The sequence below is a fragment of the Tachypleus tridentatus genome, chromosome 4 (assembly GCF_004210375.1).
Source record: "Tachypleus tridentatus isolate NWPU-2018 chromosome 4, ASM421037v1, whole genome shotgun sequence".
Taxonomy (NCBI): Eukaryota; Metazoa; Arthropoda; class Merostomata; order Xiphosura; family Limulidae; genus Tachypleus; species Tachypleus tridentatus.
Window position 1 is genome coordinate 30,204,953 of NC_134828.1, and position 16,486 is coordinate 30,221,438.

The 16,486-nt window shown below is 30.0% G+C and overlaps 1 protein-coding gene across 14 annotated transcripts in view; it reads right to left on the bottom strand.

The window, feature by feature from the left end:
- Positions 1 to 416: 416 nt before the first annotated feature.
- Positions 417 to 16,486, bottom strand: part of LOC143248781 (catenin delta-2-like) — a 120,573-nt gene continuing 104,503 nt past the window's right edge. For 11 of the 14 annotated variants that reach the window (XM_076497494.1, XM_076497492.1, XM_076497486.1 and 8 more), the window contains 9 exons: positions 15,355 to 15,515; positions 13,048 to 13,286; positions 8,897 to 9,147; positions 8,050 to 8,200; positions 7,289 to 7,521; positions 6,460 to 6,664; positions 5,213 to 5,229; positions 4,789 to 4,884; positions 417 to 2,534 (listed from right to left, as the gene is read on the bottom strand). In XM_076497494.1, the coding sequence (XP_076353609.1) occupies positions 2,403 to 2,534; positions 4,789 to 4,884; positions 5,213 to 5,229; positions 6,460 to 6,664; positions 7,289 to 7,521; positions 8,050 to 8,200; positions 8,897 to 9,147; positions 13,048 to 13,286; positions 15,355 to 15,515 (1,485 nt within the window). In that variant the 3' untranslated portion in view covers positions 417 to 2,402. Of the gene's footprint in view, positions 2,535 to 4,083; positions 4,141 to 4,788; positions 4,885 to 5,212; positions 5,230 to 6,459; positions 6,665 to 7,288; positions 7,522 to 8,049; positions 8,201 to 8,896; positions 9,148 to 13,047; positions 13,287 to 15,354; positions 15,516 to 16,486 lie in introns of all 14 variants that reach the window. The other 3 variants (XM_076497495.1, XM_076497493.1, XM_076497498.1) reach the window with 1 other exon arrangement.

Sequence of the window (16,486 nt, forward strand, 5' to 3'; positions counted from 1 at the left end):
ATGAATTTGGTTTGTTCTGGTTTATCTGTCGTTTTTTGTTTTAAAGTTAGAAAATTAGGTCTGTGTTGCTTGATACTGAAACCTTTTACAAGCGTATTCCTTTGTCGAATTACCATGAACTAGCAACCTTAATTAAACAGTGCTGTTCCGGGATTTCATATGGGAATACCTTTCTATATTCAAAACATCTGGGGGGGGGGAAGAGACTCGAGCCACTGCGGTCTGATACTTGTACTTTGTGTTGTATATAATTATTGACAATGTATGTTTTTCAAACATTAATATCTGTTAAACAGATTGAATGAAAATTGAGCTGGTCGTCACATTTACTTTATTACTTAAACAGAGAAATTAAAGTTGTGTATATTTCTACTTGTTCTCAGTTTGGTGTGTTTCTTTTAGAATCCTCAACAAGCTTTGAGTAAGGATTTTTTATTGGTACATTATACACTAAAATCTGCCATTTATATGTGATGGTGAATACAAAAAGTTACACAAAAACCAATAACAATACATCCAATGTGAAAAGTAACAGCACTGTAAAATATTATTTTTTTCTAAACAGACACTCCAAATATACAATACTTTGTTTCCTCATCTCTCCTTCTTAACTTTTTGTTTACTCTATTCATTCAGACAAATGTTTTAGGTTCGGTTAGTCATCACTTTCAAAAAATTACTTTTCTTGGTACAATACAGTAGTTTTAACTTTCCAAACACTTTTATGGAAGTAACAAAACACCTTTAATTCATTTTACTACACCTGAATCTTTGGGTACACAAGTTTAAATTATCTGTTGCATAAACAGCTCAAATTAACCAGTAAGCCTCATCTTATTTTGTTTTTGTTTTTTTTAATGTTTCTATCAGTATTCTAATCTGAGAATAGGAAACCTCACCTGTGAATTAGTAATTGAGTACAGTTCACAAAGGACTCAAATTAGCCAAGAAAAGTTAAATGTTTTACCCATCAATTCTTATTCCAAAAGATCCTATTTTCCATTACGAGTTTTAAAAAATATGCATTACAAAAAAAATGTTGGAATGTGTAATGAATTATAAATATTAACAAACTTCTCTTAAAAATAAAACTAAAAGGTGATGTTTAGGCCATTGTGTTGGCATGTTTGACTTTAAAACAATCTAATATAATTACCAAAATATAAATTCGAAATGATTATGAAAAAACTTACATTTTCACATGCTTTACAAGGTTTCGATTAATCTGTTTGAACACACATAAAAACGTATGGACATAAAATACCAGTAGCATTGTGTTGTTACAAACAATTTCCAATTTGATCTTACAGCAGTTTAAATTAGTTTTTATTTGCTGTATGACTAGGCTCAAACATTTCTAGAAGCACACTCCAAAGCTACCCAGACAAAACTTATCATCTGAGATACTTTTCCAAAATGAAATATTAAAAGTTTATAGCATGCTTGTATTAAGAAATTCATAAATTTGTGAAGGCTCATACTGGATGATAAAAAATAAACACAAGATCTACACAAAGAGAAACAGGGCTTGAGCAATTTGCCCAAGATTAGCCCCCTTCTCTCCCCTCATTAGTCTGCAAGTGTACATTAGGCTTAAGAATTAAACTCAAGTGGAATACATGATGCAGTGACAAAGACCTTTTTAAACTATAAAACATCCTCTAACCAATATGTTGACAAATTCTTAAAAGCTATTTTACGTCACAGGTTTAAAAAAAAACAAAACATACTGATGGACCACATCATACAGTGTTCAACCTTGAGGGGCTACATCTTTGGTAAAAGCCTAATAGAAACAAACACCTCTGGTTCAAAAACCAAATAGCTGCAGGTTAAGTAAGAATTTAATTAAAACATCATTGTCATCGAGTCTTTAGCTACTGGTGTACTTTTCAAGCTACTCATGGGTAAAAAGATCCCAAATTCCATAAATTAACCTGTTTAACCTTGTCATTCTTTAAACTGCTACTGGGCCTTTTCTATATTTTTTAACTTTTGTAAGCAATGTTATTTTTTAAAAGAAAATTAAATGTCACAGTTTCTAAAAAGAAGAATTTAAAAAAACTATATCTGGCTAATATTTTCCAAGAATCAAAATTATATGTCAATTTCTGAAACTGATGCAATTAATATCTACATTAAAAACACATTAAGCTGTGTGAATCTGTATTCTTCACATCTTATTGACATTAAAACAAAAACAAAAAATACTTTTTTCTCTCTCTCTCTCTCTCATTTTCAATTCAGGGCATTAGAGCTCCAACAGTTTAACCTCCACATACCCTGAAGAATTATGCAATGGCCCATTAGGAAGAAGAGATGACATTTAGAGTAGCTGCCACAGTTTAGAAAAATTAAAGGAAGTCCACATAACACCAGTTATCAAACTGACAATCATATGGTCACACCCAGGAGTCTCCTGCTGGCGCCCCCTGGTGGTCAAGTAACATGGACTGGGAAGACGAGTCAGGATGGCGGTTCTTCTTCTTGTCACGATTAACTTGGGCATAAAGTGGCTCTACAGGGGATCTCATCTAAGTTTGAAACATTGTAGAAAATGAAATTTTTCAGAATATATTTCAAATGGTAAAAGTGAAACATCATCAATTATTTTTTTCTTCTTTTAATTAATTCAAATAGTACAAACAAAATTAAGAAATCAGCTATGTGACCAAAATTCAATATTAGTTTAAAACTCAGTCACAGAGATTACCACAGCACTCTCTTAGGAAGACGTTTGTTTTTGTTTCAATAATCACATTAGTTGCAACCAACATTTTACAGGTTCATTTGCTTGATAATTAGCTAAACACTGACTTAAGAACACAACATTCACTAATGCTGATTTATTTACAGATGAACAAGCCACTACAATTTAAATAAACATTTTTTTCTTATATGGTCTTTGCCAAAGTGAAATAATTAAAAAAAGTTGTAGGATGTGTGTAAAAACTGTATGAGACAAAGAAGTTTCCATTCAGGTGTATCTTAGAAACATATCATGAATATCAATAATTATAATGTACACTTACCAAAACATGATCAAATATTAAGGACTGTTTTTCAAATAATAACTCTGAGTTCAAACTAAGCCAATTTCTTAATTTATTTTTATACAAATCTATATGTATATATAAAAAATAAAACAAAACTGAATGTTTCTTGTCACAAAACTAATTTGATTTTGTCACATCTGCATGCTAAAACAAAAAGTATGTTAACATTTATTAGCAGGCCTAATTTATCCTATACTGATTCTAATATAACAATGTTGTCAAGAATTTTGAGCGAGTTAGACCTATTTATTTGACAAATTCTATATTGAGAAAATTCTTAATCTAATTGTTGTTTGGTAAATGGATTCCATTAACATTTTCAATACATTATTCCTTTAACATAGATTTATGTAGATTTAGCTGGAAACTCCATAATTTAAAATAAATTTAGTGTAGATAGAGAGAGAGAAAAGAGTATTGTAGCATTAAAAATACCTCTGTTAGCATTACTTCTTCAGTTACAGTATTAAATGCTAAAAGCTGGCATAGAAGTAGAATTATTAGGCTTAATATTTATCACCAATATTTACTTACTGTTAATCTAAAAACTACAGTTTTTAGTTGTTTTACTGAATGATTTAATATATTATTTTTTATATATTAAAACACCTGTACAAGTTATGAATATTTTTTCTACAATATACATATATATATTTTTTATTAAATAATAAAGCCACTTTCTTGCTCACTATTTAATTTATAGAAAATATGCTATTAATAAATGTTTTGGAGAAATTATAACTGACAACCATAATATTTAAAAAGAAATACAGTTCAAAAATGTTTAAAGATGATCCTTAAAATTATGGGAACAAAAACATATGTTTGACCTCTCATAAAAATAATATAAACTAGAAATGAAGTAATGAAATAAATCACAAGACAAGTAAATAATTGAGACTGGTGTACTGCTAATGAATTCTTGAGAAACTATTACAGGCTGGGGTAACCCTTTCCTATTGATAGTTATTTGTTATTACAAGTCATGCAACAAACAGACAAAACATGAAGAGGAAAAACCACCCACCAAAATGAGTATTTTAAAAGTGACTTGGGAGCAAGACTAGAAGCCATGAGGTGGAGGCTAAGACAAAAAATATGTTAGATATGAGAACAGTGCATAGTACTAAGTTAAGAGTGAGGTGAGAAAGGCATAATAATGATAGATTAAGAGAGGAAACACTTGAAATCTAGTTGCTTTTATTATCAGTATAAATCTAGTTTAATATTTTACAAAACTAAACAGACATTGATATGAGATTCCTTTTAATTACTTATTTACGTTTTCTCTAATGGTTAGGTCATTTTGTATCCTATTATTTTCTTTAAATTAAAATATGGTCCTAATTAGACAACAATTTTTATAATTTACATTTATGATATACTGAGAATTACTGCACCTCTAGGCATATCTAAAATACTACAAAACTGCTTGATAATTTTAAAGCAGATGTACTTAGTTTAGTGAATATCTTAGTAACTACAGTTATAATATCCTTAATCATCTTTATCATTTACAATTTTACTGCAAGTGAAGTAAGCCTAGACTGGTTAGCGTATAACTGAGGTTTCACCATACACTTGGTTTATTCCACACACACACACACACCTTTAATTATACAGTTTAAACAATGAAAATAATCTATTTAAGGTTATAGCATCTCAATGTGTAAGAGTAAGAGACTTCAAGCAGTTTAGTAAACATGTACATATGAATGAGTCAGGAACTCACTGGAGCAGGTGGATAAATAGGCACTCCTCCAACAGGGGGCCGATGGTGCGGAAGTTCGACAGGATGGGCTAGGTCATTCATTGGATATTCTTCGGCCTAAATAAAACACACAAAGTATTCTTATGTACACACACACACACACACAAGTTTAACTTTAATATTTTACACTAAACTACATACATACATGCTCATTAACTTTAACTGATGGTTCCACTTTAGCATAGTTTCTTATTTTACCCATGATTTGTAAATTATATGGCACCAGAAAATTTTCATTTTTAGCTGGCAATAGTTTAAATAGTCAACTGATAAGGATGCTTTTTACTGACATTAATAAAATGAGTGAACAGTAATTAATAAAGATTCTGACAGTGTAAATAGGTTATAATATAATTTTGTAACAAGGTACAAACATTTTACTCACCTGATTGTACACACCCACTGAAAAAGATAAAAAACAAATTTTTACATTATGCTTTAACTCTACTCGTACAAAATTACACAAATTTAGGTCAATAAAGAAAAACCTCACAAAGAACATGGATTTTCTTTCTTCAGTCTTAGTTACCAATAAAACAGAGTTTCATATCAACCAAAAATTAACAATTTAATGAAAATCTTTCAAAGTCATTGTTAATAACCTATAATATCAAAGCACTAACATCTGTTCCTGAAGAATTCTGTCTTCTAATTTCATAATTTGAATTCTTAAAAATCTTACTTTATTTAATTACTGCTCATTACCAATAGATTCTAAATGCAAAATATGTCTTTATACCAATATAATGATTTGGCCTAATTCCAGTTTTACTGTAGTAATTATTTTTAACTATAAATTGTAGAAAATAAAAAAATAATATATATACATTTCAATCTTGCACCTGATACTTCACAATAAAAGTATTTTTTTTGTAAAAATAAATATTTAAATTATTTTAACATTTAATGCATGAGCTCAGAGCACATCCAAATTTCAATTCTAATATGTATGATGCTGATAAATTAGGTAAAAAATAAACAGAAACACATAATGGAAGGTTATTGTATAAATTTGATACTTAAATGTTTCATATTAAATCAAAGTTATAGTTAAAAAGTATGATTACGATTGAAACTTTCTTCTATTTCATAGCAGCTCTTGTCAACAAAGTTTGTGCTCAGTTATTTGTTCTAACCATTGATCTATTAATAACTTATAGATAAGTGGTTTCAACACTCCAGTCCTTAGTTAAAGTATTATTGTTTGTAGAATTTCATGCAAAGCTACTAGAGGGCTCTCTGCACTAAGTTGCCACTAACTGTTCTCAATTTGAAAGTGATGGTAAGAACAGTCAGTCAATACCATTCACCACCACTTATTAGGTTACGTTTTACCAGCAAATAGAGGTATTGACTATCACATCATAATGTCCTTTACAACTGAAAAGAGTGGGCATACTGAGTAATGGATTTCGATCCTATAATCAGTAGATAATAAGATGCCCTAACCATTAAGCCTAAAATATTATATACATAATTGTTTATTGTTTTTACACTATTTTTAAACTAATGGTTGTATATTTTACAATATCCAACTTAAAAAAAAATGAAGTGACTTTCTTTAATATAACAACCCTTTACGTTTTTGCAGTACATCCAAATGCACTATAAAACCAAACATTTCTTGTTTACCTTGTCCTCCACGTGGAAGTGTCCTATCTTCATATTTGGTTCCACCTTGTGTGCTAATTGGTCGACTAAGGGTGCTATTAACACTTCCAGTAGGAGAGGCAGAACTACGAGCAACCATAGTGCGTGTAATAAAATGAGTTTCTTTCCAACCTGATCTTCTGTACACTTCTCGCAGCTCTTGATGTTGCCACATGTTGTAAAGCAACTAAAAAATATAATCAAATTAATCATCATAAGATCACATAAGTATAAAAAAGTGACACTAATTCTGATAGATTAATAGCAGATAGGAAAAAAAACATTAGTATAATTTAAATTTGATAAATAAAAATGTCAACAACAGAAAAATTCAATTTGTAAAATGAAAAAGTTGTTTTACATACATAAAAGGGTATTGGAATAAATTACAAATTGAAAGTGGAGTGGAAAATGGATTACTTGTAAAAATTATTTTATAGCTAATGAAAATCTCAGACAAAAAAAATATGTACACACAAATATTACACATTCTAACTTTTAGAGAAAAAACAACTCATAAAAAACGTTTATTCAGAATATTTTATACTGTTAATAGTGCATCATTAAAGATTCAACTATGGATGGAATTTATAACTTGGAAGATTACTGTTTGCCCTTACTATAAAAAGTGTGTTAAGGTGGTTTTCTTTTCTCACAAAATCAAAATCAGGAAAAATTAAAATTCTGAACACCAATCAGATTAATTTTAAGACAGTGTAATCACAAATTAAATAAAAAAAACACAACAGAACATATTTTAGTAGTATATTAGAGCAGAACTATTATTTTAACAAGAAATGCATACACGTACTTGAGCAGTAAACTTGACTACCCGAGGGGAAAATTTCCCTCGTTGTTTTGCTATGTAAGTTAATCTCTCCACCCCTCCTGCTTCCAACAGTGACCGAGCAAAATCACTGTTTTTAACAATTACTTCATTGAGTGTTGCAAGCACAGCAGCAATGGTTTCATTTGATGTTCCAACATCATGGGCAGAGCCACTATTTGGAAGTTTCTGAACCAAATCTCGCATAGCATATTTCCCTAAAAAGATATTGTGATATTTTGAGTTAATTGGTCTTTTTTCTTGTTGTTTTATTGGACACTAGTTGATTGCATTGTTAAAATGTTAAAAAAATAAATAAAAGGTTATTTTTCATAAGATTGATAAAAATCAAAACCCTTTCCAGTTCTTTTCTCATCAACCAGGATATAATATAGAAAATAGCAACTTGTTTCTTTATACAATATTCCAAATTATTACACTTAGCCAAAGATAGCATATAGCAAAGAAGTTTTAAATAAACAATCTACCGAAGTTTAAGCAGAATATCCTATATGATAAAGTTAATTATAGTTACCTTTGTAAGGACACAAAAAACGTATTCTGTTGAAACAAATAAAACAGTTTGTATATTTATGTAACTATTGAACCTTCCTTAAGAGTTTTTATATTTCAGAGTAAATAGTTTTTTGCTTTCTAATTACTGATAATTTCTGATCAAAACTCAACCGAAGTAAAAAGATGTAGCCAAATATTTAAAAAAAAAAAAATTATTGTAAGAATCTTACCTATAAGTTCTTTGTTCCTTTGGTCCATAGCAAGGTTTCGTAAAGCAGTAGCAACTGCACATACAACCCTATCAACTTCCATTCGTAAGAGCTCCACTAGAATTGGTAACCCTTTTTCCTTCCTCACAGCTGCTCTAATGTCTATGCTTGGCTGTGTGTTGAGAATATAAAAAGAAAACAGGTAAAGTCATCACAATTTTTTTATTTTATAAGAAGATTTTAGTTGTTAGTAGAAGATAAACAAGTATAATTCTAGTTTCACACTCAAGCTAATTTCGAATCCTGTAGTTGAAGTAAACATTTGTTCATCTAACAAACAATGGTTAGTCTCTGACCCTTATATGGGTTTACATTTCAATAATTGCTCTTATTTTGAATTTAAAACATTATCCACTTTCACAAGTACAAAAAAAAAAACTTATACAAGGAAGTTTGCTGGGGAATGTTATTTCTACTCCTCTCTTGTTGAAATTTATTATACCATTCATTTAAATATTTTGTATCTCTTTTGATAAATGTACAGATACATCAAAGAGAGAGAGAGAGAGTGTGTGTGAGTGTGAGACGCCCCTCACTAGTGCCAACTACTAACAAACTAACTATTCATGTAAAAACAATATTATAAAGACACAAAAATGTTTCTTGAACAGTAGCAGATACTTACTGTATTCATTACGAAATTTCATAATCACACTTGCATACTCAAGGACGTACGCAAGTTCTCTTCTTTTATGAAGCAATATTAACTTCTGATTAGAGCAAACTCGCTACTTAGATAAAACATTTGAAAGAAACAGATTATTAGAATGTTCGGTTTCTGAATAGACATGGATACCAAGAACCATACCTGCCAATAACAAGCTGCTAAGTTCTGGATACTTCCAGCTGCTGCTTCTAAAGTTTCAGGATTTGAACATTCAGACAGCAAGGACAGGTAGGAATGAACTATTTCTGGTTGCCAAAGCAGCTCCATTCCTCGTGCAGGCTGAGAAGTGGGTCTTGGCATGTTTGTAGCCATTAATTCCTTCTTTTGTTTTTCTAGGTTTTGAGCTTCTTTCTTCTTCTTACTAGCACCAAAACATCCAAGGTTGTCACCAACTAAAAATATAAAAATAAAGTGGAAATAAGATAATTTAACCATGAGATGTTGGTATAAAATTATTAAACACTTCTCAGAAATTGTTCTGACAAGGTAATAGAAAATATTATGTGAATTGTCCAAATTATTTTGAGCAACATTTGATACCACATATCACTGATTCAAAGTTACCTAGTCCACAGTTAAAGATTTAACAAAATAACATTTCACAAATTAAAAGATAAACGTTATGAAGATTTTGTTTTTTTATTTCATTATCTCCTGTAACATCCACTACATTTTGTATAGATAATTACACCTGCATGTCTTTGTCGTATAGTGAGAACAACCAACCACATCCTGCACATTGAGAACGTTTTAAAAGCAAGTGCTACAGTCAGTACCTTTATGACTGAGTGACTGAAGATGCCACATGGTATACATTGGTGTAATGTACACCATATATACACCTGCTAACCATCTGAAAACAACTGGACATACGTTTTCCTATGTTTGTGCTTGTGTGTATACTGCAAATGTACATATGATTAGCATAGCACTTAATAAAACTGTCATACACTGGGAGGAGCCTTGTGATTTTTATGAGGAGATAAAAACAGATGACATAAAATTCACAAGAAAAGCCATTTATATCATTTATACACTTAATGGACATCTTACCTATATACAATCCTCTGTACACATTGGGTATAGAAGGTTCTAACAAAAAGGTTCAAATTCTGCCTTTGTCTCTCATAAATGAACTACTGACATGATCACTTAGGAAAATTTCAATGTACATTTTTGGAAAACAAAGATAAAAAGAAATAATACTTTACTTCTTGACACACCTATAATACATACTCCAGTTGTTTTGATTATATGTTAAAAATCTTTCCTATACAATTTACATTACAGCTGCTGAAACAATTATCATTACCATTTGCTTGATATTTCATCCTCTAAGTCAAAACATTATTTTTTATTTGAAGTGCACTGAAGTAAGAGAAAATATTCACCCTGGAAGACAAGATTATGAGGGTTTGAGAATGTTGTATTACACACAAAAGGTTATCTATTAATAAGACAGAGAATTTGATAATGTTATCACAAGAAAAGGGAAATTTAGTTGTTGTTTGAGATTAAATATAATTTATGCAGTTGCTGAAAACAAATACAGTTTGCTAGTTATTAACTTAAAACTTGTTTAAGTGAAAATTTGTGTGGTCATATTTTAAAAATTAATTAGGACTACAGTCTTGAACTAAGAATAAAAAATACCAGGTTTGTATAAAAAACTTTTAAAGAATAAATTCTGAATCTTATTGTCACAAATTAAATTTGAGACTCCTCCACAGTGACTGATGTACAAGTTTTCTTCATGTGGTAATTTAACTAACATTTGAAAGGTAACATAAAAAATAATTTCATTGCAACTAGTTGTGTTCTTCTTTAAGTTAAAACAAATAGCAAATTATCTAAACTCTGATATAAAACCATGTCTGACCAAACAAAAGATCAGACTTGTTTTAAACTTCCTAAATGTATCAAACCTTATTTGAAACCATGAGTTTTAGTTTAAGTACATTTTTATGTAAAATAACAAATAGTGACTGCTGATTAAATACTACTTTCCTCAGTTTCAGCTTCAAACTAAACAGATGCAACAACTTGCATTTCTTTTTTTTTAAACTATAATCTTTTCACTCTAAAAAACTAAAGAATTTTAAGTAATTAACAAATAATCATGTTTGGAAAATTTTAACCTAAACACATTAATATAGAGAGATACATGAAACAAACCTTATAAATGCTGTTGATAATGGAAATGTGGTCAATAAATATTACGTTATATGATAGAAAACTGTTCATTTTAAGAACAACTTACTATTTTTGGTATGTTCTTTTGTTGTAGCAAATTGAGTTTCATTTTGTCGACAAATAACTTTCAGCTCCAGCAACAAAAATGATAATTTGATATCAATAAATCTTACTTAAATCTTCAGAACATACATAGCAAATCAAAAACCAAGAACAACTAATAAAAATGAAACTGTGTTATGGTCTTGCCATCAGTCAGTACTAGAGATCAGTAATCAAACAAATATGGATATACAGGAATATATCTTTGAATAGTTTTGTCAGGTAATATGTAATAAATGATAAAATAGCAGATAAGATTTCGTTATTTTTATTTTATTAAAACAAATTTTAGAAACTGAAAGAAAATTTGAACAAATGAAAACACTTCTATACTTTCATTTTACAAAATGCAATAGCAAAGTTGAGAAGACAAAATTTGTTTTTAAAGTAGATTTAGAAAGATAACTGTCCATTGTTTTTTTATGAACATTACTCTAAAATGTTTTTTCAATAAGGAAGTAATGATGCTGCCACTAATCATTAAAAAAAACAACTACTCAACGGGTGCAGAGAATGGTAGAAAACTCGGGTCGCACTTGGCTAGTAAAGAACGGTAGGAAAGTTTTTCCATGGATCTTCCAACAATTTTTGTTGCAGGAATATTTGATTGGATTTGTAGACCATAGTTCTAGTGAAACATCTGTCGAATTTGGATCTGGGATCCAATGCCACAGCCTAGGAGAAGACACTTTGTGGCTCATACCAAGTAAGCCAGGCATGTGTAGATGTCTTCACTGTAGAGACAAGAATGAAATTATATCTTGACTGCATTCTGTCAGTCTCAGTTACCGACCCATAAACACATGGCACAACATAACTAAAGGTAACAGTGCAGTTTGTTTGCAATTAAGCATACAGCTACATAATGGGTTATCTGTATTATGCCCACCATGAGCACTGAAATCCAGTTTCTAGTATTGCAAATCTGCAGACATACATACCATTATGCCACTAGGAGGGCCTGAAGGAAGTTTAGTAGCCACCTCAAATTCTCTAAAGTAGCATGATTGGATCACAGACTATGTAATAGAATAACTTAAGGTGAATGGAGAAAATTCACCTGATTTAACATGCTGTGGATGTAATAACAACAGTTTAGAAATTTGATAAGTACAAAAGTTGACATTTACTCTTACAATATTAAGTATTTACTAAATCACTGAGGGAATGCAAACACTATACCATTGTATTTGAATACGAATACTTAAATTTTCCCTACCAAATTATTCAAATACAAGTACAAATTCTCCCAAAGCTGACTGTATTCAAGTATGAATGTTCAACATCCACTTGCCACACTATGAAACCTCTGAACACAACTCAGAAACATGAGAATTCATTTCACTTTGACAAGCTTTCTCAAAGCTGAATGAGTCCTGCATACATTTAAATGTTATCAGTCAAATCTATGAGAAATATGTAATGTTTTTTACGAATAAATAAAATCCTACAGCGAACAACTTTAAATTAAAGTTTCTAGAAGTAAAATTAATGCATTTGGGGATAGTTAGGTAACTGAGAAAAGCATCTAAATAAAGGAAAAGGCAGACAAGTGAACCAAATGACCATCTACAGCAATGGACAAGACATATTTGTCTCATAAACATGTATAAACGTTTTATGTCTTGACAACTACAAAATAAAATACAGAAAATATAAAAATACGACAGAAATAGAAACACTGAATTAAAATCACATTCATTTGAGGATAAGCTATCAGAAAGATTACATCATCCCACGTAAAGATGCATTTTCTCATTTAATCCATGCATCTACCCTATAGAGTTGTAAAAAGTCACAATACGCACAGACAAGCCTACCTAATCCTGTCAAAGGTAATGTTGTAAATACTGTTTAGAGCCAATGTATTCTCTCTGGACTTAAGAAAGATCACATAATCATAACAAACATAAAATTAAAGTAAAATCATACATGTGCAAATTCAAAAGTTTTTAATTTAAAATAATATTAAAAATGAGCATGAAAAACAAGCCTACCTTTCATTGGACTACCTTTGGGCTGAGATGGTTGAAACACGTGTTTGTCATAGTCAGGGTCTTCTACTTCCTGGCAGCGATAAGACAAGTTTCGAAATATGCAAACACAGTTTTCAACACTTTTGTTATCCATGTCATTCTTTCCAATTGCTGCTTTGACGAGATGCAATAAAGAGTCTACGAGCCCTTCACACTCTCGAAGTTTTTTCCTTGCATATTCTCCAGCAGAACTCACATTTCTATCAAAAATTTTATGCAAAATGTAAGAGAGTCACATTTACTTGTTCATAAAGATGAAAATTTAAAGTGTATTCACAAATTTTTCCCTTGCTCTTTTTTTTTTTTTTTAACTGTTTAATTTAAGTGGAACTATGGTTATTGCATCTTAAGAAGAGTGAAATTCCAAGACTTCTTTCTCAGTATATATCATGAAGTTTGATAAGATATGAAAGTGCAAAATTATATTGTTGCAATTTTTAATAAAAAGACAAAACAGATTATATGGTGTTATGGTCTGCTTACATTTTATGTTGCAAAGTTTCAGTAGGGTCCATCACATCATTATTGGTACTTTTTTTTTTTAGAATATACACAACAAAGGCAGTTCATTCATTTCTTTTAATAGTGCATATCTATCAATTTTTAATCTTAATTTAAATTGTATAAATGTTATTACATTATAAACAACACTAAAAATTTTACCAAGTGCGACAACTATGTTTGACTTTTAGTACACGGAAGGAACACATGGATACTGGCTGTTGAAAAATGGAATATTCTTTAACAAGAAAACTTTTTATATGTCAATTGTTTATTAAGTCAACATTTCCTGATGAATTTGCACAAAAATGTACAAAATTTTCATTTTCTAGCTATGCACTACACTACAGTACTCATATTTACAATACCTAAAGGAATTGCATAATAAAAAAGGATATGAAAAGTGTTATGGGTAAATCATGTTTAGGTTTACGTTTTTTGCTTGTTTAAGATCACCAGATTATACAAGCTTAGAAATACCAAAGTTGTAAAGACTAACTATAAGAAACTTCATATGTAGAATCAGAATGTAGAATGTTAATAGAACATTCACTTGTCTTATTCTTATACAGTTATTATGCTGGTATAAGATACAGTAACTGACACAGACACTAATGTTACTGGACAAAAAGACATTCATCACTGATAGTGATATCGTGTAATAGTTTTTACAGAATTTAACGGACTCAAGTATTGAAGTTTTAATTGTGTTCTTTCATCATGTTGTTAATTTCTATAGACTAAAAGTTGCTACTAAGCAAAATGTTAACTATGTTTATTACATTAAATACCCTCAGTGGGCTCAGCAGATAGCCCAACATGGCTTTGCTATAAGAAAACACACACTATTACATTAAATAAAAAATTACTACCAAGCAGATTTAGTATTAAAAGAATGTAAATTATTTTTATTGCAATATGGATGGTGAAAACTAGTAGAAGTTAACCATTCTACTTGTATTTTAAAGATACGAGCCCTATCAAAACTACAATATACACCATCTCACATGTTATAGGCAAGGTTTTAATTCATGATATAGTAAACTATAAATTAACAAAGAAAATTAACTACAAACCAATTTATGTAATTATTTTAGCTATTTTTGATAATTAATTGAATAAATATAAGTAAAGATATGAAATAAAAACTCCTCAAAACTGCAGATTTATTGTATCATTAAATGCATTTTGATGCATTTCAAACCAATCCTTCACAAATACTTCAAATGATGTAATATATCCAGGTAATTACATGTTCTTTCTAATGAATACAGACCTGGAAACTGGTTTATTTATACACTAAAATTTGTAAAATAAAAATAACTTACTTAATGGAAGCAGCATAAACATTAATTTAAGCACTTTTAGTCCAGTAATGATATCCTCCATGACCTAGTCTTAGGAACACAAGACAAAGCCTTGTTTAGGCAGGAAGCTAGGTAATGTTTGTATAATGCTTTCAAACTCTATGAAGATTAACAGTAGACAAAAAGAGTGATGTAAGTTAAACAATGTTTATGCAGAATTAACCTGTATGTGATATTTTAGCACTACTGACTTTTATCACCATCTGTGTCCTAGAAGGATAACTGAGTTACTCAAAATTCCTTCACTTTTACCAGATTTTTCTTTTCTTTTTATGCAAAATTAAATTCTCGTATGGTTTTTGTAAAATATAAAATTCATTAATTTTTCACTTTCCTTGATACATGGGCATCATTAATTATGAATTTTACCTCACTCCTTTATTACTGTTGAGTCACTTACCTCAAAATACCACTAGCATTGCGAAACACAGTTGACCAATACACTTCTTGAGGCCGTACAGATTCCGAGTTATCTCTGTTACGATCCCACCCAACATGAGGAAAGATCACATGGCTCAACAGGACACCTAATGCATCATCTATAATTGGACGTTTCAAATCCTATACAAAAAGAGATTGATGACAGACACCATAGCTAATTAAATGCATCATATATCATAAATAATATAAATCCATAGCTTGATGCTTGATGTCATAGATATAACATACTATATTGTAATAATCTTTAACAACTCATTACTATGTGCAATTCAAAAGATCCAGGTACTACATTAACCAAATACACATGGGCTTGATCCATTGGACCAACCTCATACTGACTGCAATTCAAAATTTACTAAGTGTGGCCAGTTTTTGATAATATGTACAAAGTTGTTGTGTAACAAACATCAGGTGTGTACAAAGTTATTTGTATGATTCAAACTATGACAAGTTGGAGGGCAAGGCAATGTTCTTTATATGAAATTAAGTGCCATCACTGATCATTTTTCCTAAACAAATTCTGAAAAAAAGAGGACACCATTCAAACATCATTTCAGATCCATCTATTCATTCATACTTTGAGTTGTTTGTGGCAGAACATAGTCTGATAAGAAATAATTAAAACCACATAGGTAACAAAATATCAAAATCTGCATGATCTCATGAAGAATGCTGGCTTGAAACGTCATCCTCTTCAACTAAAGATACAACAAAAATATAAGAATTGTTCATCATATTCTTACTTAGAACATAGTACAAAAGACAGTATGCAAGATAAAGCCAACTAAATGACATATTATGTATATAGTCCTATATAGTTACTGGAAATATAAACCACTTGTTTGCACTTTCAGCAAATAAAACATTGAGATTTAGGTATTTCTAATAACAATCAATCATTTACTTTTTTTAAGATCATAATTTGAGTTTCAATTATTTGTTCAAAAATTCTTGAAAACTAATTCAGCTTCTCTTGTAAAAAAAAATTGATACGAGACAAAAAAAATTAAGTTGTTTTTATTATATTATTAATAAAACTATTGATTTAAATTTCAAGGAGAAAATATAAAAGGTATAAGTACTGGTGAACT